We start from the raw sequence: 27537 nt of genomic DNA on the forward strand, positions 1-27537 counted from the left end.
TAATTGGTGCTGTGCTGTGCATGAACTGCAAAGAGAGAAACATAAGAAGCAGGAATTTAATTCTACCCTGGGCAGGAAGATAGAGCCTTTTTGCATTCCTCACAAATATGGTAATGAGATTTTAAAATTTTATAAGATACTTGAATGCAGTTTTTCCAGGGCCTTCCCTCACTGTGTTTAGTCAGATTTGGGCTAAAGTATAAAATGGTGTTAAATGCTAAACCCATCACCCCTGTGTCCAAGAAACCTTTGTTTCAGGACTCGGGATCCAGGCTCCTGCCCCAGTCTCCTCTTGTTTTAGAAGCCACATAGCCACAGAACAGGGACATTAGAGCAGACTCCAAGGTTCACACTCCCATCTCTGAACTACAGACACATTTGTAAGCATCTCAGCACTGTAACAGGCTTATGAATAAATCAAGAACTACTTTAATTTAAAACACAAGTGCAAAGGATTCACAACTACAGACGAGCAGGACTGTTTGTTTCAAATTATAAATCTTTTCTAAGCCCTGCTTTTTTTTTGTGTTAAAAAAAAGCAATATATCTGGAATACAGAAACATTTTACATCAAAAATTTTCCAGTGCAGCTAAGGAGGAGCTTAATGAATTAATTTCAACCAACTCCATCAGCCCCAAACTTAGACATCCAGTCTACAGAAAACCCCTACCACTTCTCTACCTGCCACGGGTGAGAGAGAGTGATTTCATCCTTCAGCAGGTGTCTGAGCCAAGGGGATGAACCACCTCCAGAGCTGTTCCCCCAGGGGTGTTCCTCTCCCCATGGGCTACAGAGCCAACCTACACGCTCTGCAGACTGGGTGCCCACCCTTTGATGGCTGGCAGCAGTGCAGATGAATTCCATCCCAAATTACTTCAAGTAATCAACTGTGGCTTCAATTTTGAAGCAGGATCTGTAGCTGGAGCAAATAGCAGAGGACAGAGATTATGAACATCTTCTGAAGAAAACGCAGTTCTGAGGTCAGTTTCTGAGACAGCAAGACTGTCCTGAGAATAACTTAAAGTCCAGTATCTTGGTATCTGGAGTTTCAAAACAAGATCCCAGTTCCACATGTAGGAATATATTCTTGAGACCTCACAACAACACACACCATCACTGTACAATGTTAACCCCAAACTAGAGTCCAATTACCTTGAGGATCTCACCGACCAGAGAGTGCAGCATACAAAATACCTAAAAACTATGTTAAAATAACTGAAAGAGCTGTTTAGACAACCAGAAACCTTCCAGATGTAAAGGGATGATGGGGAAGGGCAGACCAATAGCCAGACAGCAGCACACAAACACAAAAATCAATCCTGGGATAAGCAGGACAGCTCAAACTTTTCCATTCAGTCTCCTACAGCATTCCCAAAATGCTAGCCAATAACTGCCCCAGGGCAGCTCTTCTCAGCCTCTCCTGGGAGAAAGGACTGGGAAAGCAAGGTGCCTGGAAACCAGCCACAGGAACACGCTGTTCACATTCCAACCAGCACACAACGTGTTGCAAATGGTGAATTTTCAACCATAAGATTTTGGTGGCAAGAGCACCTGGTCTTCATAGAGTCCCCTTTGAGGCCCGTATCCAAGGGTTTCCCCCTCCAAAAGTTTAAAGTCATGAAATGGATTCAAGATTGACCACTAAACCATACATATTCTGCAGCAAAAGAGAAGCATGTTGGTGCAAGAGAGCCACTTAGAAACAAATATACACATATCACATCTGCTCCCTAAGGAAGTGTGTGCAGGTTTCTAGGTTCACGTTTAACCAAAGGAAATTAAAATCATCTGTGAAAAGGTCTCAGAGGAAAAAAAAAAGTCAAGTCTTTGTGCATTGAGAGTTTAAAGGGGTCTGTGCCCCAAAGTGAGTCAGCTCACAGCTCCAGTGTACAATGAAGGAAACAAAGATCACATTTCTAAGTGGGAAATACCGCTCCAGCTCAGTAGTCAGTAGCCAGGGTGTGCAGAAACTCACAGACATTCAGATACACAGCTTCAGACTCCACTTTCGAATGCCATCCTTCGGCAGCAGTGATCCCCAAGCCATGGAATACCCGCTTTATCCTTGAGACAGACTTGGTCTCACTTAGATCTAGTCTGTATTGATTGTCTTCAGCAAAGGAGAAGCCACAGAAGGCTGAGGATGCACGGACAGGATTCACATTCGTCCTCCAAAACAATCACTGGCAACTTCCAAGCACCATTCACAGGTTGAGACTGCCTGGGCTCTTAATTTTTCTATATATTTTTTTAAAACCATTCCTTTTCCCTACAGTTTCCCCTCACATAAATTCAGCAGGTGGAGGTGCGCTTCCTGTACTGTTGGATAAGGGGAACCAAGCACTCTGGAAGTCCTGTCTGGAGCAAAAAGGGGTGATCCAGAAGTTCTTGTGCCGTTGCTCTTTCCAATGGATCCCGTGTCAACATCCTTTCCAAGAAGTCTCTCAGAACTGGTGAGGTCTGTGAAAAAGCAACCAACCAAGTCAACCCCACAAAGGGACCAGGCACAACTCATGGAACACCAGGCTGCCAAATTGGGTGTGGTTAAAAGCATCCTGCACATTCCCAATCTATGTCCCTGTTTGCCCATTAATGTGACACAGCTCACGTGCTTTTTATGCTATGGAATTAACTCTCTGTCACTGGTAGGCACAACACTTAGGTTGTTTTCTTTTGAATGGGATACAGCCAATTGAGATAAGACTGCCTGCCACGTCCTTCCATTTGGGTTACTCCTGCTTGCCATTTTGTTACTTAAACTTTTCTGGATTTCAGCTCAAAAAGGATTCCTGCTACCTGGGTACATCACTTGGGTAGGAAGGGGGCATCAATCCATTCTTTTACTGGTCACAGATTATGGAAAGGTAGTTAAGTAGGATTCTCCAGTAGGTTCCAAGAGCCTGAAAAACCCTCATGCTAATGGTACAAGAAGATGAAGAAGCTGCAGAGTAAGTACCAAAAAGCTGAATGACCTCACAGGCTTGTCCTTTGGAAGAGATGTAAAAGCCTGAGAGTCACCAGCCCCCAAGCACCACTTCAAGACCCTGCACATCTCTGGCTGGTTTCATCTTCTGCATTGTTAAAATGGAATAAAAAAATGAACTTGGCATATATTTATGCTGATAGTTACATTCAGTTTAGACTGGGGGCATTTTCTCAGCTCTGGTTCACTTAGTAGATCCTGAAATACTGTTCACACAGAGCTATTGCTCACCTTAGGAGCGCTTTGGATAACTTTGCTTGGGATTGCTGGAGAAGGCACCATCCTGGCACATCTCAGGATGAGTGCCAGGATCCAGCCTGTATCCCTGTCAATAAATCTGTCTATGCTTTAGCAACCCAGCAGGGATTATCCTAGGTGGCATCCCTTTGACCTGCTGCCCCCAGTATTGCAGTCACTGACCACAGTGAGCCATGAACTGGCACCAGAACAGAAGGCTGGATCCACAGCTGGAGCTGCACTCCAGCAGGACACTGATGAGGATGCACACCGGCCTATAAATCAGAGGTCTGCTGGAAGCCAGTTTGCTTCCCAGTACAAAGTGGAGTAGAGCAAGACCATAACCAGCTCTGGCTGTCAGAGCCTGTGGCAGGGCCACGTCAACAAGCAAGGTGTGACCCAGACCAGGATGATTTCACACTGCCCAAGGAGGGCAAGCACCAGGTCCGCAATGTGACCATGAAATTTTAATTAGTGTTGCAAAGGCAGAAAAGAAAGAACAGCTGTTGATGTTGGAGTGTGTGCTGTTAGTTCAGCAGTCTACTCTCTTAAATAATTCAGTTTTAGCAGCTGCAGATGCTCTGATTAATTGGAAAGGCTGGGTAGCTCAGGATGCTGTAGAAGCTGTTTGATCTCAGAGGCTGGGCATGGAATGAAAGGAGGACTGCTTTAAGAGGGCACTGAAAAGTGATCATTCTATTTCTTATGTCACTGCTACTTTTTCCTAAGAAACCATGAAGCCAAGTTAGTCTTCTGAGCTGCTGCAGTGTCTCCACGAGTTCCCGTCTGTCCTGAGCTCTCCTGCTCTCCTAACCCTTTGTAGTCCTGAAGGCCATGCAGCTGGAAACTCCCAAGAGCAGGAATCCTCCTGTTCCCTTCCCTGGAAGATAAGCTACTCTGTCAACATCAGCAAGCTGGGAACTGCTGGGTCCACCTGAAGCAGCTCTGACCTGCACTCTCCGTTTATGCCCAGCTGCCCTCACGGCCGGGGCTGTTTCCCAAAGCAGCCACCAAGACCCCAGGGCCAAAGCTGTTCCCCAAGAAACAAGTCCTAGCAAGACCATTTCCACAGCCAGCTGCACTGGGAACAGCTGATATGGATGCTTGCCTATGGTAATCATCAGGCTTACAAGTGTTTGGCAGCATGCTCACCCTGTGGAAGTTTTTCAGTTTGGGAGGAGGGCTGTCACGGAGTCTCTTCATTGCCTGGACTGGAGAATCACTGAAGTAGGGGGGTTCTCCATCTACCATCTCTATCACCATGATCCCCAGGGACCAGATATCCACCTGTGGGAGACAATGTCACATCAATACACACACTCCAGAGCAGCAGGTCCTTGTTTTGCCACTTTCACAAAGACCCCAACACCCCATCCATGACAAATGGTACCAAGAGAGTCCAACACCGATGCCCTTAATGCTCTTGGGGCTCCTTACAGGAGTATAACTAAGTCAATTTTGCACCCAGGACTGAGCCATGCTGGTGTTGCAACACGTAAAGGTGCGCAAGTAACTGCTTGTACCACACCTGGTTGGTTGGTAAACAAAACTAGTCAGTCTGCTGCCACCTGCCCAGAATTCCAGAGCTCCCATGTCTGCTTTCCCTGAGGGGAGCCCCTCAGAGCTCACAACTTCCCCTGCTTCCTTTATGGAATCGATTTACTGATCCCTATCATGTCACAGGCTGCTCCTTGCCCACATCTGTCCACAGCAGGTACAAGTCTAGGCCAAGCTTTAGGTGTAAGAATAGAATAAGTTGATGCCTTGCTCCTGGGAAGCAGAACAATCTGGTTTTCTACTGATTTAGGAAATATTGATGTCATCACCATCAAAGCCGTAGTCACAGTCAGGTTTATATTTTAAATAGAATCTAGAGACTTCCTAGAAAAGCCAATAGTTATTTTCCTGTGACACTTCAGACCATTACTTGCTCCTCTCCTGCTATTAGGGAGGCGGTCCCTTACCTCAGTGGTGTATGGTATCCTTGCAATGACTTCTGGAGCCATCCAATAAGGAGTACCTACCAAGGATTTTCTTTTAGGTACATCTTTACTGATCTGAGCACAGAAGCCAAAATCAGACAGTTTGACCTGTACAAAGAGAAAAGCAACCAACCTTAAAAATAAGCCTTAAACAACACAGAGGGAAACACCAAGACAAAGATGACAGAGTAAGAGGACGAGGGGAAAACAAGGGATTGGGAACAGAAAGGAAATAAGAGATGGAGGCTGCAGCAGCAGAAGACAGGAAACAATTTGTCTGAGGAAACACACCCTGCCATCCAACGTCAGAAGAATGGAGTCGCTCTTGATGTCTCGGTGAATGACCCCCTGAGAGTGGAGATAGGACAGAGCCTGCAGCACTGACTCACACACTGTGGCAATCTGCTCCTCGTTCAGCCTGCAATTAGAGGCAGGGGATTTAAACTGTGCAGAGAACAGTGCTCCTTGACAGGGGCACACAGAGGTTAAAGCACAGACACTTTGGTTCCCTATGACAATTACCATCTCACCTTTATCATTTTTCTATATCTGTTACTGCAGAAAACATTTTTGACTTTATGGTTGACAATTTTAAGTTTTCATAGGTTTAATGCAGAGAAATTGCACTTTAAATTCTGTACCTAAATTCATTCTGCAAGATGCTGTTTCAAGCAGTTCTGACAGGCAGCAGTGCTGCTTGATGCCAAGGTGCTGCAGTAACTGGTGAGACAGCTTTTTTTAAAGCAAATATAGTAAAGCCATTATTCACAAGGCTTATTGTGCAACTGTATCCACAAAACATCCAAACATATCATTTGAGAATGAATATAGGGATCCTTTAGGCCTTTCCTGCAGACACTTGAGGTACACTCACACCTAACTAAAGGTAGCACAAGCTACAAGCAGGGAAGACACTTCTGATTTCTACCACTCTGTTAGCACATGGAATATGAGCCCCAAGAACCTCCTCTTTAGAAGCTCTTGCTGTTTAGAATACCAATACAAAAACCTTCACAATCAAGTAAAAATGGTAGAAATCAAAATTCTCTCCTGTACCTGGGGACAGTGACAGCTCTGCATGTTTACACTGAAAAATCCTAGGAGTGAATTATTTCAAAGAATAGCTGAAGTACCCAATTTGAGTACTGTGGATTCTCAGCCTAACTCTAGCAGTAGTTCTGAACAACCCTCAGCTGAGGACAGAGAAATGAAACATCCTCAAATTTGGATCTGCAAGTGAGCCTAAGGAGAAGAGAACACTCGGAAGGCAGAGCTGTGCAGCGAACCAGCACCTTCTAAACCCATAATCATTTCTACACGATCAGCTGAGAAATCTACACTCGTGCTGCTTATTTGGCATCCCATACCTTACTCTTCCAAACCAGGACAGCTACAGGTTGTAGCTGCATTGTGCCACACTCACGGCAACTAAATCTGAAGAGTAGCAGGGGGCTACTTCTGCCTTTATGATTTAACCTGAAAAGGGAGAGGGACAAAGGCTACCTGTGGGACTTCCCAGCACAGAAGCCAATGTTTTTAGGAGCAGTACTTTTCATTTCATAGTGCCTGAGCTGATCCACCTGAGAGCCCTGTGGTTCCAGAAGATCACAAGAGGTGCATTTTCACCCTGTCACATATGGAATTTGGTTTCAGTCAAGTGACTGCATAGTGTAAAACAGATTACTGGAGGATTACCTTGCTCCTGGAGATGTAAATCACTTATCCCCCTCAGCAAAAGTTTAATGACAGCAATGATGGTATTTTCCTCCCTGGGAAAAACTGATAAAGGTTTGCAGCTTACTTCTGATAAATGTTATGGTTATAACAGATCCTGCTTCCATCATGTGGAAAAACAAGCATTCATTAACAGGTTCAAAGGAAGCTTCTTAAAACAAAACTAGGCTGAGGTCTCACTGGTGGATATAAACACACAGACCCTTCATAAACCTCTTCATCACTTTTTATCTGTAATTCGGTTCCAGCCAAGAGCTACAAGAGTTTCACTGGCCCTGTCAGCTGTAACTGAGCACTCCTCAGGATTAAATGTTGGCTTGCAGACCCTGAGATGCCTCTGAACTCAATTCTGGACAGGCCTGCCCCAGGTAAGTGTCTCCAGGGCACTCCTTCCAGGTGGGGTTGTGGAGGCTACAGAGGATAATGTGGCTCTTTATGCCTCTCAAAATTATCACAGGTGTGCTTCCAAAACACAGAACCCAACAGAGTAAGCTACATGCCTTAAATCCACCAAACGAGTAAGATACATGCCTTAAACCCACCACAGCACCTAGGCCAAGCACGTATGTGAACTAAAGGTATACTATGATTTTAAAAAACCTGATACAACCAGTGCTAGCAATACTGCCTAATTGTAATCCAATTAAAATCCTGAATCTTCCAAAAAGAAACTTTCATGCTACAGACTTTCTTGGTCAGTCTTTCCACTGGCATTCCCTGCCTCAGTTTCCAGCCTCACAGGACTGCTCTGAAGCAGGAGGAGGGTGCTCCAGAGTCATGGGTAAGACACGATCACCGTAACTGCATCATCAGAACACCTTGTGAGATGGAGCAGAGGCCATCTGAGAACAACTTCTTTGCCCTACAGAAATGCTTTGGGTACTATTGAATATGAAGCAGTGTAGATAAGGAAACAAATTTAGGAGAGTGTCTAGTAGTTGCTATCTTTAGGCAATGAAATTTGGGAAGGAGTCCAGATCTCAAGGCTCTGCTGCACTTCTCCAGAGGAGTTAGTGAGGTTGAATTTGTGGCTAAAGTTCCACCACTGAAAACTATTTCTGCCTGCTCTTTATACTTATTCAGTGAACATCCTGGCCAGGATTCAACAGATATAGTAAACAACACTTTTTATGACTACTGTGTTTTACAGGGAAGGTCATCAAGGAGATGACTAGTGGGTATCTAAAGGGATCAGTACTTTAAATTAGTCCCTTCTACATCAGAAGTATTATCACGTATTTTAAATGGATAACAGTTTTAAACAGCAGTAGTTTCAGGGCACTGCAAACACAAGGTCTCTGAGGGAAACTATTTGTCCCAGAAATCCCCACTCTGCTGCTCTTGCTCTCCCATGTCGATGTCTGGGATTTTGCTTTGTACCTGATCTGAGACACGATGTCTGTGAGGGCTCCTCCCTGAAGGAACTCCATCAGCACCCAGAGCTCCTCTCCCACAAGGTAGCTCTTGTACATCTCCACAACGTTGACGTGTTGATAGTCCCTCATTATCACCACCTGTAAAACCACAGTGGACAAGTGACCACCACAAAGTTACTCACCACACTTCATCTTATCCAACCCAGTGAGCGCACACAGCCCTGTGAGCATAGCACAGAGCCTCCATCCCCCCAGTAATAGCTGTTCTTGGTACAAGCATAATGCTACCAAGAGGAAGATGATCCTGCTCTTCTCCTCCTTTTGCCACACTGATTGCTCCAATGTGGACAGCAGGATTCCCCTGACTTCAGCACACTCACCTCATTGAAGAGGAGCTCCCGGCGCTGCTGCTTCCTCAGATCCATCATTTTCACGGCCACCTGACGCCCTGAGTGCCTCTCCCGAGCGATGCACACAATTCCTGTGGAGCCCTCCCCAATCTTGACATAATTCTCCAGCAATGTCCTGGGATCTCCCTGGTCCACAACCATCCTGAGGGCAGCTTTGAACTGCTCGTGAGTCACAACCACGGGGTCCTCGCTGGGTGGTTGCCCCTTCCCAGCAGAGTCCTGGGGCAGGTGAAGGTTGCTGGAACTGGTCTGGGTCTGCCGGTTCCTGGGGGACCCTGCCGGGGAGGGCCGGCCTGGTGGCACTGCCACAGCCTTCTCTGCTGTCGGGGACTTCTGGGGAGTCCCAGCTTCAGAGATCATCCTGGGGAACTCAGAGGCAGGTTGTTCTGGGGGGAGAGACTGGGCTTTGGCTGCAGGGCTGTGGGGAGAACCCCACTGCTGGGGCTTGAAGAAAGCATTAGGCTTCCAGAAGGACAAAGAGGAAAGTGGGAGAAAGAAAAAGTGATGGTTGGATTAGCAAGCAGCAAGGTGAGGAATCAGTTCTGTGTCATTCCATTCTGCCCCAGCACACCTTGAAGCAGACTGGAGTCAAGAGCTTCAGGTTCTTGTCTCCAGGTCTGCCCAGCATATAGCTTGGATGAAGATATCCTTGGATGCAGATCTTCAAGAATCCCTTAGGGAATGGGTGCTACACTTTACTCCAAATCGAGACAGTTTAAAGGGAACATGCTTTAAAAAAAACCACCAAGACACAGAACCCACAGAAAAAAACCCCAGCTGCTAAAAAGCATTCCAACCTTGCCACCAAAACTCAGGGGCAACCTGTGCTGCAGAGAATTTGAAAATCCTTTATCCCTCTGTGCCTCTGATCTTTCTCTGTATAAAAGGAAAGGGGATTCATGCCAAGGCTGTAAATCACTTTGATGTCTTGGCCTAATTCCCTTTGGGTAATTACACTGCCTACTGAAAACACTCTCTGCACTTTCTACTGGTACCTGCAGAGCATTCCTGTCGATCAGGCATGGAATTAGCTTCTCCACTTTGGGAAAAGCACCAGGAACCAGGACAGCTGGAGGCCGCCAGCACAAGACTCCAGCTACACAGAGCCACCTGCCACCTCACTGACTTACAACTGACCTACAGTGAATTTGGATTAGCAGTGCTCGAGGTTTTTGGAGACCTCCCACTCAAATGACAAGCAGGCCCAACCCTGTTTAGTGTAGGAGATGTAGTAAGATCACAGCCTGTGGGAATGTGGCTTCAGGATATGCATTCCCATGGCAGGAAGGATAAATATTGTCCTGCTAATACTCCTGGAAACATTGATTAATTAAAATTCAAGAACATTTAGCAGGTGGGGTACAAAATACATTATATATGTACATGTATATATGTAAAATAAACATTATATGTATATAAATATATGCAAAATAATAGTGGATCTGTCAAAGAAGCAACTTCAGAAAGAGCAAGCCCATCATTTATATTATAGGGTAAAATAAAAACCTCAAAGCAAAAAGCTTTTTCTCTCTCACAATTCAGAGAGATTATTAATAAAGTTAATAATATGGGCATGGGAACTGAAAATTGCCAATCGAGAATTTTTTACAAGAGCACTCATTTTCCCTGTCTCAGAAAATAATTGTGTAGGATTTAATTCTACGCACTTTGGGTTTTAATCAAGGATTTTTGTCAAGAGCAGAATCTGCATAAGCCTCACACACGGAGAGGCCCTGGAAAACACAATTTAGTGGCATCAGGGCACAGCACAAATACAACTGCCTGTCAGGAGTTCCTTCCTCCCTGTACACCAGCTCCACCCCTGCAGTCCTGTGCTGACATGCTCACAGCAACACAGAATTTATTTCCCAAATCTTGTTTTGTCTCAGGAGAGAGAAAAAAAAGTTTTACATAACCCAGAGCGTGCAGAAGGGTACACAACATGTGTGCAAGCTCACACAGGTTTGTTTAACCACGCGCAAGTCTCATTTCCTGCTCCTGTAATCTGACAGTCCCCATGTACATGTTTTCTGTCTTGGGACATTTTGAGGTGTCACTGGTTGTCCCACTCCTTCCCTTCATAAGGAAGGCGCGCTCAAACTTCCCGTGGTGCCTTTCAAGGCACCACCTTCCCATTTCAGCCAGCTACCCAGCCAAGTGGTGGGTGTTCCATCTCTGGAAGTGTTCAAGACCAGGTTGGAGCAGCCTGGTCTAGTGGAAGGTGTTCCTGCCCATGGCAGGGGGTGGAACTGGATGGACATTAAGATCTCTACCAACCCAAGCCAGTCTGGGATTCCATGATTCAGTTATATCCCTGTCCCTTTCATCTGCAATTACACATTTCTCACACATCATCAGCTCCATCAGAGGAGGAGATCCAGGTTTTCATCATCAGAGGCTGGCAAGAACATCTTAGATAAACACCTACCAGGGATGGTACAGATCCCTTACTGGAGTAGGGAGATAGATTACATATCTTCCAGGTCCTCCCTACTCCTCTTCTCTGACAAACAGCTGGAGTTCAAACACTCCCAGGCACATCCACTTGGCTGGTAACTTCTGCTCCTGCTTGTGGAAGGGCTGAGCCTGGCAAAGACACACTGTCTAGGGAAGACAGAAATGGCCAATTCCAGGTACTCAGGGACAGGCCTCCAATCAGTGTAGGTCAGCCCAGAGTTACTGAGACAGCAATAAGTGCAGTTTGTGCTACACAAGGATTGCATTCCTTCAAAATCCTCTCCCTTGGAAAGGAAACCCACTGTGCCCAAAACCTTGAGCCTGGATCCTTATGCAAACTGCAAGACGCTGGATTGGAGACATCCCCTTCGTGCAACACCCTTCAGAACAGTCAGGTTGGCTTGGACAGTGGTTCCTATCATTGTCCTCCCAGTTGAGGGACTTCACAGCTGCTGGAAATCAGCCTGGCCCAGCACCAGCTTTGAAGCCACCAGACAAGCCATGCAAAGAAGATGGGTGCTGGGTCAGCCCAGAATGGAAAAGAAGCAATGTCTGCATTTCCTATCCAGTACCAGGAACCAGAGATTTTCTGCAGTTTAGCAAGAAATGAGTCATCCATTCAGGACAGCTTTCCTGGGGGAGCAGTAGCTATGAGCTGTCCCACCCTTTCCAAAATCCAACAGTCTGATTTCCTGTGTGACAGCACCGTGGGTGCTGATGCAAACCCTGCTGCTGTAGCAGCCGGCAGATACAGCTATAACCAACACACTCTCCTGAGGTAGCTCTAGTTTGCACAGGCAGAAGAATACACTGCTAATGCAAATCATGGCAATTTCCCAAATGGCAAAGGCTCTTTGGTGCCAGCAGAATGGCATTGCAGTTATGCCTTTACCTCGCAGAAGGTAACGACCAAGACCCCTCATCCTTCCCAGCCCACGCTCCCGCAGCTCCGCCAAACCGTCTGCTGGAGATCCGGCTGCCATCCGGAGCTGTGCCTCGCAGCATCTCGTGAAGCTCAGGCGGACCACACATTTCCCCTGCCCAGGACTATTTTGATTCCAACGTTAATCATAACAAGAACAGATGGCTGCCCGATGTTTGCAATTAAATTGGCTGTATATGTAACCTCTGGAACTGTAAAGTCAACACTGCAATCCAGTGAATAACTCTTACCTTGATCTGCAGGGGAGGGCCTGGCTTGTTTGAGGCGCTGGATGAGGGGAACATGCTGCGCAAGAGCCTCCTCTTCAGGCTGTTCTCCCGGGATTTGGAGTTGGGGCTGCCCTCCCCCGAGGGCCTGGCGTTGGACTGTCGCTGAAGCCAGCCTTCTTCCGGGCTCTTCATCGCCGTCTCGCTCTCCCCCGGCACATCGGGCACATGCTGCAGCCCCGAGGCGCGCTGCAGACAGCTGCCATCGGCGCCCTGGAACTCCGACGGCCCCAGGGACTGGGCTTTTGTCACCATTCCGTTGGGATGAGACTGCCCTTCCAGGCGGGGCTTGTAATCCGGCCACATGGTCTGCCTCCGGGCCACCTTGGACCCACCATTGCAGTTGAGGTAGTTCCCATACTTGTCTGCCCAGTCTCCTTCAGGACTCTGAAGGTACATGTCTGGGGGTCTCTCGTCTCCCAGGAGCCCAAGGGACTGGGCTCTCCTCCTGCTGGTGGGGCTCCTGCCCCTCAGAGTGTTCGAGCTGATGGCAGAAAGCTTCTGGATGTCATTGAGCAACCCAGAGATGTAGCCTTCCACTTCCACGGTGCTGCCCCGTACCACGGTCTGGAAAACACAAGGGAAGGTGAGAAACAAGTCAGAGTTGTAAGAATTGAGGCTCAGTTTATCTTGCCAAAGGTTAAATTTTGTACATATAGCTAAAGACAACTCAAGGAGTTCAGGGAAAATTACAAATTTTTGTCTTTTGTTTCATCGTCCTTTATTGGGGGATAAAAAAGGAGTCCTTGGGTCAGAGGACTGTCAGAGAACAGCAGTGCTGTCAGCCAGAACAGTCAATTTTGCTGTTGTGCTCACATTCTAAAAGCAAACTGGGATATTTCAAAACTCCTGGCTTTCTTGTGCTGAAACTGCGTGACACTACATCACTAATGCACTCACCAAGCTCCTGAAATACTAGTTCTCAGAAGTTCCAGCATGCTGCAAGCTCCATTTGCAAAACTCACCCTTGCTGTGCCAACACAAGGTTCATCTCTCCCTTGAAGCACGCTCAACAGCGTCGTAATCAGCCTCCCTCAGTCTGCTTCTCCTCAATTTCTGCTAATACATCTCAGTCCTGACCAGTGCAGACCGTGCTGTTCCAACTCTGCCTCCCTGCTCTGCTCTGCCAAGCTATTATAATTAAAAACTATGAACAAAGGGTCACAGCAGCCCACAACTGCCTTGTAAGCAAACGCGGAAGAACAAGGCTTCCATCCAAACAGGCACCAGCTCTGTACAAGTAGGACACTTTAAGCTGTTGGTATATTATGTAGTGTTCTTCCTTGTTTTTTTTCTGGAACTGAAAAGCTTACAGAAGCTTTTCTAGTGCTGGGAACCAAAATGTTTCATTTCTCCACAGAAATTTGCAGCACAGGATCACTCCTACACTTTCATGAACCTCTGCCTGAGGAAAGTCCTTCCCTGGAGTGACAGCAATCTCCTGTTTGCTGATTGAGCTCCAGGGATCTTCTAAACATGCTGAATTAATTATACTGAGACTAATATTTAGCTGGTGCAACACAGTAGCTCCAGCAATTTCAACAGAATGACACCACAGTGCACAAATGAGCACCTGTTTTGCTCAGTGTCTGAGAATGAAAGACAGAAGATTTTTGTTCAACAAGGTGAAGAAAGGACAACTCAACTCACTCCATAGCACACACACCAGCTGCAGCTGGAAATTCTGGTCTTCACTCCTACTTCCTCACCACTCACACACCCCTTCCTCCACAGCCCAGCTACTGTCACGGAACAACGTGCTGGGGACACAAACTTTTTGTCCAGAATGGACAAAAGTAATTCCAGAAAGACGTGTGTACTCTCAAAATAATAAGTCTCCAACAACATGCAATGGCCTCTCCAGAAAATCCACTCCAGTGCTCTCCTCCCCTTCTAGCTAAAACTCCCTAGAAATAGACTCAGATCACTCCCATGAAGTCAGATCTAGCCCCAGCAGACAGGGGAGATCAGGGGAGATGTGAATTAATCTTGCTTTGCTGCTGTGTTTAAGGACTGCATCAGATTAATGAGGAAACATCCAAATTGGAGCCAAATCTATATGGAATGCTCTTACATAGATCATGCCTTACTGACCAAAACTGAGAAATTGTAACAAGAAAAGCACCTTTTAATAAGCCACACACAAACCCAGGAACTACTCTGATAGTTGAATCCAGGACTATATATGAGGGCTTGGCCAACTAGCACTTGGAAAAAAAAAAAAAAAAAAAAAAGACCTAATTGACTGGTATCACTGAACAGGAATTAATTCAAATGGCGTTTACCAGAAACAGTCAGCTTTGTTATGCAGTCTAAGAGAGTGTTTGCACTTGGAATTACTGGGAAAAATAGTGTTAGTTTAAGATGATTCTTTAGTTTTTAAAGCCTGTTGGGTATTCTGTCCTTGTTCCCTTAAGGATTTGCACCTGCTTTCAGCTTTTAGCATCCTCGGGTTTAGTAAGTCAGATATGAATGTCCTGACCAGCATAAGGCTCAGGGTGAACTCCAGGAAATCTCTTCACACACATTTCTGTTTCAACAGTGATGCCTCACACTATTTTGTGAGCATCCATTGCCTAATACTTGAGGAAACTTGGTTTGCTCTGGGAATGCCATGGGTGCAGTGTCCAGAGCCTCACTGAAGTCAAGATATAGGGGAGTGCTATCACTTCTCCCTGACCCAAAGCCCCCTACCCTGTGATTGATGAAAATTGGGTTGCTTGACATGACTCTTTTCTTGATAAATCCATACTGGCTGCCAGCTATTACCCTGCTATCTCCTTGGAAGCGGCTGCAAATAGATTACTTGCTTATTTGTTCCAGTCTCTTTCTGGGGATAGAAATTATTCTGACTGATCTGCAATTCCTTGAATTTCATTAGGCCCAACTGACTTGAAAATATGCAACTTCTTAGCTAAGTCTCATTTCTGTTCCTGTTCTTTTCTTTTTCCAGCCTGCATTCTCATCCCTTCATGCTCATGCTAATTGTCAGCCCACTGATCACACTTAATAAAGACCAGAGAATAATCATTAAACACTTAGGAATTCTCAGTGTCATCTGATAACTTTCTTCCAAAATCAGCAGTGAACAAATTCTTTCCTTCATCCTCCTCAGTGCACTCACGATGTCTTCCTTAGTGCCCTTTATGTTCTTTGAGAATAACATCTCTTTTTGTGCCTTGGCCTTCCAGTTTTGCTTCTACATGAATTTCTTTTCTCTTTGCCCTTTATAACTTGACCTAGTTTCTACCCTTCTGAGCAATCCTCCTGCAGTTTAAACTCATTAAAGAACTCCTGATCTAACCAAGTTGGTCTCTTATTACACATTTTATCTCTTCTCTGGATTGTGCTCCTATCCCCTACTACATTTTGAACCTCAAAGCACATTCAGGACACCAGGCAATAACCTCCTGCCTTTTGCTTTTTTTCACCTTTTCTTCCTAAGCAAGTTTTTCCTTTATAAAACAGTATCTGCTCAAAGATCCTGATGGGCCATTTCATTTGCAGGTTTGATTATGTACTAAATCTTGCATTATACCAAATATAGTCCCGTTTAGTCCCCATGTTTTAAGCACCTGTACACATATATTCATCAGACAGACAACTCTTTTATATCCCTCCTAAATTCCCAAGTAGCAACATCTCTATTTTACAACGAACCATTCAGTTTTTAGGCCCCCATAGGGTTCTTTTAACTGGCAACAAAAACCTCCCCCAAGCTAGCAAGACTTTAAGCACAATATTTCTGTCACCATCTTTCATTTCCTTTCCGGAGAGGTCACCATGAAGTTGCCTTTTCCCACAGCATGTTCCTGCTGTCGCTTACGCAGTCTCCAGATGCCAGTACCAGCAGCCATCTAAAACCACCCATCTACAGGAATCACTTGTTTTCCCTTACTGAAGGACATTGTACCATTACTATGTCCCACTTTCCATTAAAATGCCGGTTTATTAACCATTTTAGTCCAGACCCTAGCTTAGTCCTTGTTGTCCTTACTTGTCGATGAACAGCAAGGCAGCACTACCCTGCTTTCTCTCTCCCACTCAGGCTTCCCAGGCAACTTAATTACCAGCCAAATTTGCTCACCCACGAAAACGACAAACCTGCTAAAACAGGTCTCTCCACGAACTCTTCTCTTGGCTTCTCTGTACAACAGCCGAACGCATCCTGGTCCTGTCAGCCACCATAGGAGCTTTCACAGGTCCCTGTCACAGTGACAGGCAGCCAGCTGGTTATTTCAACACTGACAGCAACAGGTCAGGATCCTACTGTCCTTATTCCTGATGAAGTTCCTATCACCTTGGGCTATCAAAGCCTGCTATCCACTGAATTCCATAGAGATACCGCTCTTGGTCCCATTCATGGGGCAATGGAAACAGTGCCTCAACTTGGAGGCAACTCCCCAAGGAACAGGAAAGAACAGTCTCCCTCTCTTACCTTCATAGGCTGGAGCTGCATCCTCGTGATCCTTGAAGGGTCTACCACTGGCTTGGGGCGCCTCAGCGTGTCCAGAATATTCTGCCATTGAGGTGGCAGGCCCACAAATTTGCCCTCCTTTGGGTCAAACGAGGTGTGGACACGGTGCTCAAAGTTCTGCGGGGCTGAGATCTCAGGGCGTTTCTTCTTCTTCTTGCGGAACATGATGCCTGAAGAGGAGAAGGCAACGCTGTCAGTGCCTGTCTAGGGCTGAAGTGCCCAACCAGTAAAATCACATATCAATTCTATGAGTTAATTATGTTGTATTGAGAACATTCTCCAGCAAAAAGCACTTTAACAGGAGCTGATCACCTGCTTTTACAGATGAGGAAACAGACACCAAGAGAGTGATGATTTGCCCAAGGCCACCTCACAGGTTCATGACCGGGGTGGGATTTCTAGTGACTTCCTTTATTTCTACAAATTCATATTACCTGATAAAATGATTAAAAACAATAACTTAGAGATACATATTTATATTTTACCTGTTTACCTACATTAAATGGCTTGGAGTCCAGCCAGTTAGACAGCATTGATTCCACCACAAGGCTAGAATTTAAGGTGGCTATAAACAGGGCTCAGGTTTTCTTCTCACTGCTTACGCCAAGTAAGTAATATCTACTTGATTCCCATTTAAATACAGCAGAGCTGTTGCCAAAGGAAGAGCTGCCCGAGACTGACTCTGGATCTCAGTTTTTCTTGCTTAGACAGAGGGCTCAGGAGGGAGAGAGGAGGTGGTAGGTGGAAATCAAACTCTGTCAGCAGGTAGCTGAAGAAGCTAAAATTAAAAACTAAGATTCCTTTCCCTTGGGGGCTGAGAGAGACAGCTTGTGTGAACAGCCAGTGCAAGTGCAACAAGCCAGAAGCACCTAACACTGAAATATACCCAAACACAGGAGACATCCAAAATCAGAATTAAGAATTTTATAACCAAAAATAGATACTTAGATAGAAAGCTGAGAGATTGGACCTTTTTGAAATTGGGAAGTTATGAAAGAAAAGGAAGAACCGGAGTTCCACATGCAGTCAAGAGGTGGGAAAGCTGGAGGACTGCACTGGATTGACATTGACACAACCTCTTCACAAAAACCAGATAGTGAAGGTAGAGTGAGGTAAGGAGATTTTTTTATGGAGAGCCAAGTTTTTCACAGTGGGGAGTGGTGGGAGTGAGAGACAGGCATAAATCAAAACAGGAGTGGTCCTGACAGGATAGAAGGAAAAGCTTTCCTGTGACCAGGAGAGGCCAGCATTTCAGCAGCCTGCCCGGGCAGGCTCCATCCTCAGGGGTTTGCTCTCAAAGCCAAAGCCCTGAGTAATCCAGCCTGACCCTCTGAGCTGACCCTGCCTTGAGCAGGGGGGTTGGGCTGCGCCTCTCAAGGTCCCTTCTCTTCTGAAATGTTCTATGACTGTATTCACTGCTTTGGGAAAAAGCTGCACATGCTTTTTAAAGCAATTAACGTCCACCAATAAACAAAAATAACATTTATATGCTCTTCCTCTTCCACAAACAACATTACTATTGGCATTTGCCTCTCACTAACACTGCTTACAGCTATGAATGCCATCTCTTCCCTGACATCAGACTGAAGATTTTTGCCACTTAATCTTCAACTTTGTAGCAGTCACTCTTCCCCTGTACAGGACCTCAGCATCCAACTATTTGTGCTGAATAAATATTTATAAGGGTCAGAGAGACAGAGAGATAACCTGCTGTGGTGTAGACATGAACACACTTCTAGAGGACACCAGTCTCCAAAATCAGCACATCACAGTGAAATCTATGTCAAACATTTTCCAGGTTGTCCCACTCTAAACTTGTTTAGGGAGCAAAGTGCAGCCGCCAGCTGAACAATGACTTTGCGCCCTGGTGCTAGACTGGGGTCTTGAAAATCCAATACACACTGGCTCCCAGTTTGGTTACCACAATCCTGCCGTTACAGAGATAGGAAGTGTTTGCATGGCAGAGAAGGACCTTTGCTCCATCTAACCTCCCAGTCATGCAATCCATCCTTGGATTCACACACACTGTCCCATTGCAACAGCCTACTAAAGATACCCCACAGGTGAAAAAGAAAACAAAAGGTTAGGAAACTAAAAAACAAAAAAAGTACTTACAAAAGAGGCTAGAAGCAACTGCTCTGCCTAGAAGATTCTGCAGCCAGAATAATCTTTGCTTAGAACAAGCTCCAATGAAAACTCAAATACGTCTTAATGGAGAGCTTATGGGAAGGGTGTCTGTGCTCCAGGTCTGTATTGCAGCTCCTCAAACACAGTGATTCATCTCTTGGGCCCCTTAGGTGCTGCTTATTAACTAATAATCAAGACTAAAGTCAGAGGGAAAAAAAGTGCAGACAATCCCAGAAAGGAAAGATAGTCTAATAGCTTTGTGGTGTTAGTGCTCAAACCAACAGCTGAAGCTGCTGAGGAGCTTCAGAGCTTCCAAGGAAAGCAGGGAGTATCTCTGTAGTATTACAGCAAGTGGTTCAGTTCTGAATCCTTGACTACATGTCAGTTATGACAGCTCCTTGATCCACCTTGACCCAGCCAGAGCGATCCCACTGATCTTACTATTTCAACCAGTATCTCTCCTGCTCCTACTCTCACAGCTTCACAATGAGAAGATACCCAGGCCATAGCAGACAAGTTTGCTCTTTTAAGTGCTTCATGTGGCAAAGGGTCCTGTGAAACAGGGTGTTACAAACGTCACAATCAATAGCACTTTTAGCATCAATGGTTTTCTGAACATGTCAGGTATTTCCCCATAAGAAAAATTATTCTGGCTTAAGTGCTTCAAAATGCAAATTTTTAAAGCCCAGGTGATATTTTGGCCCCAACCAGAACAGTGGCTCTGTTTCACCACCTCAGTTTGCAGAAGCAGAAACACAACACTACATTTGTATATTTACATAAAACCCCTATCCCTGGCAATCAACACATGGACTACACTTGGACCCCATAGCCAAAAGCATGCTTCCAAAACCCAGAAAGGAGCACCTACTGAGTTCATGGTCAGTTTTAAGTGACTGGTTGGCATGGCCTGCATCTACCTTATTGGCTTAAAACAGACAGCTTAAAAACAACAAAATGTAATCAGCTCCAAATACAACACACCCCTAGGCACCCAATGGCATTTGCTTTATATGGTCAGCATCAATCCCTGATTATAAAGAGATCAGACAGGTGGTTTAAAGGTAAACTGCATTAAGATCAAACAAAATACATACACTAAAAATAGTTATTTGAAATCCAATGAATTCTAATAATCTTGCTAGGTTTTGCATCTCATTGAGGAGGTCTGTATTTAACCAGTCTCCTTTCACTTTGTGGTTTTCATGCAAGACCTATTTACTTGTATTTCCAATACCCAGCTAAAGAACGTTTATTGTTAAATAAAACACATAAAACCAGCCCTTCTCTAAGTCAGTAAGAAATTCATAAGAACATTTTATGTATATAAGATTTTGTAAATCAAGTAAAACCTGTATTTAAACATAGGCAGCATCCCTTTAATATAACAACACAAATACTGTGACACTGATTTTATAATAATCTACTACACTTTAGTCTTTCATTCAGTGCTGACAACTGTACTGTAAGAAATGTCACAAACATAAATAATAAAAGTCACTACCACAAGACAAAAGCAGTCGGAGATTGAAATTCTCTCAGCGATCCATTCCTGCTCCCTGGGAAACCACGTTAGGTTTTTCAACTCCAGATATAGCTGTTCCTAGATGATACAGTTCCAAAGCTGTCACATCTGCCAGTGAGCACGAGAAAAAATCCCACAGCCAGCAGATCCAGAGCAGGGGGAGGGATCAGCTGAGAAGGAGGGGCAAGAAGAGAGAGGGGTCAGGCTCAGATGAGAGGAAGGGGTGGGAAGATTAAGGATGGCAGGGGAACTGCGAGTTAGTAAGGAAGAGAGGAATGGGTGGGAGACGGGCAACCCGAGGAGGAGGGCACAGAAATGAAGCAACACCACCGGAAAAAAACAACAAAACAAAACAAAGCAGATAAATGTTATCAGGAGTGGCTCGTTCCAACGCCCAGACAAAGGCAGCAGCGAGCACTGCCTTCTCACCCGACCTGCCTCCACCCTGCTCACGTCCAGCCACACGTTCCGCTAGGACACCGCGCCGTACGGAGCCGTGCTCGTACCCTCCCTCACTCACACATGCACTTGATGATAGCACGGCAGCACAGAGCTACTTCAGTCTCACTCGTGCAGTTTCCAGTTAAAAATAAGCTCTCCCTCCCCCTCCTTGCTGCAGCACTGAACTCGTTCATCAGCTCATTGCGTCGCTATCGCAGATCTGGACGCAGCTCCCTACATTCCTCCTGCCCCGGACGAGAGATAACGCTTGGTCTCTGAGCTCAAGAAAGCCATTCCCGTAATTTCCAAGTCCTCCCACAGCTGATCTGCCAAACTGCTCTGCCTAGCTCCAAGAGGAGAGGGAGACAAGGAGAACTCTTCCTACAGGACCTGAGGAACTGCAATATGCAGATTGAGTTTGCAGTGGGAAGATGAAGGTCCCAGAGAACCCGCCAATAAAAAGAAAAAATGTGTTATTTCCATACTGTGCTACTCAGGTCACTGTCATGTGCTACATTTGAAATGGATTACAGGTTAACTAGGCCATTATCCATGCATGTCATATGCATGGGTTCACACAAATGTATGTGTGAATATGCACACATGGAATTTCACTGCATCCCATACCTTCTAAAACACTCATGTTTGCAACACTCTTATTATTTATAACAAGCCATAAACGATCATAGCAGTTTGCAAACAAAGGGAAATGACAGGTTAGGTCCCTAAAGAGCTGACAAAACCAAATGTGACTTCACACACCAAGGAATGGCAACAAGGGTCAGTGAAAGGGAGAAAGAAAAGCCAAATGGTCCAAAATCTGAAATGGGATCTAAGAGCACTGCCCTGACACCTTCCACATTTGTCTGCAATTCTAGTTTTAGAAATACTGGTTGAAGTACTTTTTTATCCTCCTAAAGGAAGAGTGGATATTTCCTTGGTGCGCCATTCCTTTCCTCATTTCAAGTCCTTTCCTTCTACTCCTTTCTCCCTCACCAGCCCCCATGGCAAAGCTGCGTGTCAGAGCAAAGCAACAGCACAGCATACTGATGTAATGCTCTGAATCCTGCCCAACCACACATGAGAGCACAGATTGTAATATTACACTAGAAATAAGCTTAGGGAGAGACATATTTGTTATATTGGTGGGTTTGTTTCTGAGAAATGAGAAGAACAGCACAACCGTTTTTTTGCTGTGCCTCCACTGAGCAGGGTCTGAAGGCTTCTGAAGGCTCTGGTGCTGCCTCTCTCCCCTGTTCCAGTTCCTTGCTCATAAATTAGGACTAAAACCTAAAACCCAGTGAACGCCTATTTGCTCAGCTTGTTTGGGACGCTGCTGGGTTACATACTTTTAGATGTGTTTTAGCTATACCATACCAACTTCATTCTGGGACATACATAAAAGCACTTGCAAAGAAAAGACCTCTTGAACTTTCCAAAACCAGTACAGACATGTCCCAGATGCTAATGGGCTTTATCCCTTGACAAATAACAAAGTTTTCCATTATTTACAGTCCCCTAGAAATCCCAGCTGAAGTCACCATCCAATTGTGTCTGTCTCTGAAGTCAGGCCCCACCCTCTAGAGGTTTCATCTAAACAGACGAAAGGTGAAGAAAGGGAATTATTATCCTCATTTGCAGATGAGACAGAAAAAAAAATTACTAGCCCTGTTTCTTCCCAGCTATGTCTAGATTAGCAGATCTACAACATCTCCCAGGTATGTCTCCTGGCTGCTTTTTAACTTTATATCAAGGCCAGATCCAGGCCCAACACACCCTGGCTTCCACAGAGAGAAAATATGGGTGCAGGGCCCCAGTGGAGGCCAAGACACACTCTGACCGCAGGTTTCATCTGGACACCAGCACATAGGTCCAGATGCCTTGACAGAACCCAGCAGCACAGAACAGAAATCACCTCCAAACCTCAGCTGCAGTCCAGTGCCTTCATTACAAGACCAGCCTTTCCCACCTGGGCTCAGTGTGTGAGAGGGTAAAGCCACCAAACACTGCTGCATCACCAGGGAAGGCAGCTCACTCATTGTGGCCTCGGCACGCAGAGCCAGCAGGACGTGTGCTGCAGGTCACCAGGCTGAGACCAAAGCCACGACGACTCTGAGCCTTTTCCCCCACCTTTTAGGTGATTCATGTAGCTTGTGTCCTGTTCTGGCTATACCAAACCACACAGCACTGCACCTCTAACACTCACCTCACACCTACACCCCTCCCCGATCCCGGTCCAAAGAGCAGCTGCATTGTTCCACATGGATTTACTGACATTATTTTGCCATGAAGGATGCATCAGGGTTAAAAATAAGTTGCTGTGTTTTGCTGTTAATCAAAAGCACCACAGAGCTTCAAGACAGCCCTTGAAAGACTCAGTACTTCAACTCTCTACTGTCTTGTGTGACAGATCCATTCAAAATCATCATAAAAGTACTACTGAGATTAGAATAAGAACATTTAAGTTCCTGTCTCCAAAAATTCACATGAATAGTAACACCTTACATATCAGACAAGAGGTTATGTTGGGACAAGCCAAAGGGCCACATCTGGCATGCAGGGTCACATGGCAGGGGAAGGAGCCAAGGCACTGGGCTGCAACACTGGGCGCCACGTCCTGTAGCTCCATGCAAGCACTGGAAGCTCAGTGCGCTCTTGCATGGCTCGCAGATCCAGCTGCCTCTGGCACGCGGGGTTACGAGAGGGAAGCTGCAGCTCTGTGCTGCAAACGGGAACAGCACAGATTTTACTGTATGCAGGAAGAGTCACACACTCAGGGAGCAGGACTAAATTCTCACAAGCAGACTTGTCCCAGCAGAGGCACTGGTGACCTCTGTCCTGGACAAGCATTCTCACTCCAGCAGCACAGCAAAGAACTGATGGAGACGCCCCAGAAATTCCCCAGATCACCCAAGTATAGAGATGCAAGAGTTAAACTTCCTTTCAGCCAACACTAAACAATCTCAGTCCTCAGTCCCTAGTTATGCTCATCATGTTCTCCCAAAGAGAGCTACAAATATATTTAATTGCTGTCAGCAGCCTGCAAGGCAGTTTGCTTGTGTTATCCCCACAGGATAACTGATGGGAAAACTGCAGCCCAGGCAGCGTGCCCCAAAACACGGAAGGGACAGACTCACTTAAACCCCACAACCTGCCTGACCGTCAGTGCCTTCCTGCTCACTGCTGCCAACACTGAGATGCAAATTTAAATTGCAACAGACAAGTCTTCTCCCAGGGAATATCGGTTATCCTGCTCTGTTTGCCATGACTGTGAGTGTTCACACAGTCCTCTGTACATTAAAACCTGAGGTACACTCCTAACATGAGATAAATGACTGCTATTGGCTACAGCTACACTCTGTTCATCAATTAATTACAAAATAATTTAACTACTAACACTACAAGTTAAACAGCTGAGCCCTAGAGAAAGTGTAATTTCCTGAGACATTTTTGAGGGAAATAGACTTCAACTTTTAGTCTATGGGCATCCTCCATTCCCACTGCTCTCTTTTGCCAGACAAATGGAAGGTCAGTCACAGAACAACAGTATCATTGCTAAGACAGAATAGCAGTGCATTAGTCCTCGAACCACATGGTAATCCTGCAACTTTAGAAACCATAATGAGGAATTCCTTAAAAACAAGACCTGCAGCAGCCAAGTGCTGATTTTGTGCTCCATTGCACTAAGTCTATGCCATTATAACTCAAAGTCAGTGAGACTGAAGCAGGGTTGGTGCCACAGGCAAGGAAGGCAGTCCCCAGTCCAGAACCCCCCCCGCCCCCGACAAGGTGTCAGAGTCTGCTGTGCTCTCTGCAGCCTTCAGTGCTGAGCAGCACAACTCCTGGTGAGCCTTCAGGTGCTCCTGCTCACTTGTGTCCTGCCCAGGTACAGAGCTCATGTGCTGCTCCAAATGAGATGGAACTTCAGCAGGGTACCCCCCCTGTGAGCACCCAAAAAACCCTCAAGTGCAATACAGAGCTCAGGGCCTGGCTGTGTTTTTACTTGCAATTGGGCTAAGCTAGTCCAAGCTGCTTTAAGCAATTTTGTTTAAAGCAATTTACACAAATATTTAGCTCTTTTCTCTGCTTGTGAATTTCCCTAAGCATATTAGAGAAGTAGGTTAAAAAGAGCTCTTTTTTCCTGATTGGAGGCAGGACAGACAAACTTTAAAGAATTCTCCGTAATTAATTTCATTCTCCTTGGGAATGAAAACCATTTTGTGACCAAGCAAGTTTTGTTTCTCGTTTTTGCAAGCCTTGGCAGCAGGACCCAGGGTGGCCTTCCCAGGTACATCCATACTCACACCCATCTAGACAGAAACAACCCCTGTGCAGGGAGCAGGCTTTCCATCTGGGAGCACAGTTACTAACCCAGCAAGCTATTTCCTGATAGCTCTTTCCACTATGTGATCAGCTTTACTTCTAGATTCATGAACCATTGTTCACACAGCATGCAGGACATACATACCAAGGCAGCAGTGAATATTAAAATCAATATAAAGCTTCATCACACCATCAGGAATGAGACTTTTCCATGGGACAGGGCTGGAGAGAGAGCCAGGCAGCAGGTTCCCTTCCCCAGCAGCTGTGTTAGGGGCTGACTCAGGTTGTACTCGAACTCAAAAAAGCAAAGACTGGGCAAAGGTCTGTTACTCTCCGTACATCCCCCAGCCTCACCTGAGAGCTTGCACTCACCAGACACAAATTGCTCTTCTGTTTTTTCAGTGCTCTGTCCCCAAATACATTAAAGCATTAATGTCCTGGCAAAGAAGAAAGCAAATATTAACAGACAGGACTGTTTTGTCTCACTGCAAATACTTGCCTGTATGCATTGGTTACCTGACAAAAATAATTAAGTACAAACGCTCAATAAAACCATATATTGTAACTTAAATAGGACGAGATTAGGCAGCTTTCAGCCAGCCAAAACACACTCACACACCCAGCCCCACACGAGTACTCCAGCATAGCTTCAGGAGGTATTCTGAAAGGATCCTGGCCAGCACAGCAGCCAGCAGGTTGGGAATACAGACAGGAGGGGTTTAACCAGACCTCTCTGTAAGGTATGGTGAGGGTCCTTGCAGATACAAGATACTCAAGAGCAGATACTGCTCTGTCTCCTGTAAAGGCGATGAGTATGCATGTTCCTGACATGCTGTCTGCTCTCTCAAGCATCATCCGTAATAATTTTTAACCCCTTCTTCACCCCAAGGTTTTAAGATCATCACCCTGCAAGATTCAACAAGGCATTTTCCCTCCACGTTCCCCATCCTCTTGAGTGTCCGTTGACTGAACCACCGGACCTCAGCCCCACACGTAGTCCCACCTCATAGACCCTGGAAAGTAAAAACCACAGGATCTTACGGGCAGTCCTGCTGCAACAATGCCGGTGGTGGACAGTTCCAAGGGAGAGGAGAAAGAAGGGTCTGGAGGTAAACTCTCCCAACTGTCATGCAGCAAAGCCGATTGGAGGACGGTGTTGCTGGGCTATAGGAGTGAAGATGAAGCAAACTCCTTCCCAAAGGAATCCAGCTTCCAGTTTTTCTTCCCTTCCAGAAGCATCCCTTGAGAGAAAATATTGTATGACCCCTCTGAACTATTCCACTCTCACTTCACCCCAGGCTGTCTCTGCCAACACACGTGTGATCATTACCCTAATCCTTGGCAGTGGCACGGCTCAGCTCTGAAGGGAAGGGGTTAAGCCGAGGCAGCACAGCCACTGGGAAGTGGAGACTTAGTTTAAACTGACAAACCCAGTCCTCCGTAAACACAGGGAACAAATCCCACAAAACAGCGGCCATTAGGACGGTTGTTACGGCTTTAAAGCAAGCAAGCAAATCAATGTTGATCCCCAAATCTGCAGGAGGGCCCTTACCCCTGACTCCTCATTGCTCTGTGACCAGAGGTAAAGTGAGAATGCTCCGCCACCGGAATCCGCTGACGCGTCGATAAACTTGAGAGAGAAAGACGGCAGGAGAAAGCGGGAGAAGAAAAAGGGGTGGAGGCAAGTCTGACATGTTTGTACAGTGCCTGGTTCACCTAAGCTGCCGAGTTTGATTTCAGGGTGTGGTAGCAGATGTGACACAGAAGCGCTCAGCGTGGAGAAGCCTCAGATTCCTGTTCCACGGAAAACGACAGATGTCGACAGCAGAGCCTCTTGGGACCATGTCGCCGCCTTCTCACCATCTCCTTTCTTGGTTCCTAGAGGGGACAAGAGAGAAAGAACTCAGAGTCACACCTGGGCAGCCCAATGTGCCGGGTCTCAGGCAAGAACCTTGGGGAGATCATCTCCCATTCCCCTCCATCCTTTTTCACCACCCCACTTCACTGTGACTTATTAAAGCTCAACTCGTCAGCTCCTCTCTCTCGGCTCCACAGCCTCGGGGCCAGGAGCTGCTGCAGCTTCTAACGAACCTGACATCTCCGCCTGTGCCGCCTGGCTGCAGATTTCAGGACCTGCCACCAATCCCTTGTCATTCCAGGAAGGAAAGCTTTGATTGCTTGCTTTATGGCTCGCTGTAGAAGAATTCACCCCATTTATTTGCATTGCAGATGAGTAGCACATGACCTGGCGCTTT

The 27537-nt window shown here is 46.0% G+C and overlaps 1 protein-coding gene across 3 annotated transcripts; it reads right to left on the reverse strand.

Annotated features, from left to right (window-relative positions):
* Positions 1-406: 406 nt before the first annotated feature.
* On the reverse strand, positions 407-27160 carry PAK6 (p21 (RAC1) activated kinase 6). 3 transcript variants are annotated; one of them, XM_042035531.1, is made up of 12 exons: positions 26835-27160; positions 26324-26523; positions 25655-25719; positions 20501-20688; positions 16828-17036; positions 12354-12956; positions 8694-9185; positions 8318-8451; positions 5495-5621; positions 5186-5311; positions 4374-4508; positions 407-2461 (listed from the first exon to the last, which is right to left on the reverse strand). In XM_042035531.1, the coding sequence occupies exons 5-12, from the start codon at positions 17029-17031 to the stop codon at positions 2294-2296; spliced, it is 1989 nt and encodes a 662-aa protein (XP_041891465.1). In that variant the 5' UTR covers positions 17032-17036; positions 20501-20688; positions 25655-25719; positions 26324-26523; positions 26835-27160; the 3' UTR covers positions 407-2293. The 3 variants fall into 3 exon arrangements, with proteins under 3 accessions (XP_041891465.1, XP_041891464.1, XP_041891463.1); XM_042035530.1 differs by having other exon boundaries at positions 20498-20688; XM_042035529.1 differs by lacking the exon at positions 20501-20688.
* Between the last annotated feature and the right edge of the window lie 377 nt (positions 27161-27537).

The sequence above is a fragment of the Corvus kubaryi genome, unplaced genomic scaffold (assembly GCF_017639235.1).
Source record: "Corvus kubaryi isolate FWS band 111438036 unplaced genomic scaffold, C.kubaryi_AGA036_p1.0 37384, whole genome shotgun sequence".
In the NCBI taxonomy this organism is placed as follows: Eukaryota; Metazoa; Chordata; class Aves; order Passeriformes; family Corvidae; genus Corvus; species Corvus kubaryi.

Coding starts and splice junctions, on each gene's coding strand:
- PAK6 (XM_042035529.1), bottom strand. CDS start 17,031: ATGTTCCGCAAGAAGAAGAAGAAACGCCCTGAGATCTCAGCCCCGCAG. Junction 12,957..16,827: donor TGCAGCTCCAGCCTATGAAG/GTAAGAGAGGGA, acceptor TGTGTTTTCCAG/ACCGTGGTACGGGGCAGCAC. Junction 4,509..5,185: donor GGATACCATACACCACTGAG/GTAAGGGACCGC, acceptor TGTCTCCCACAG/GTGGATATCTGGTCCCTGGG.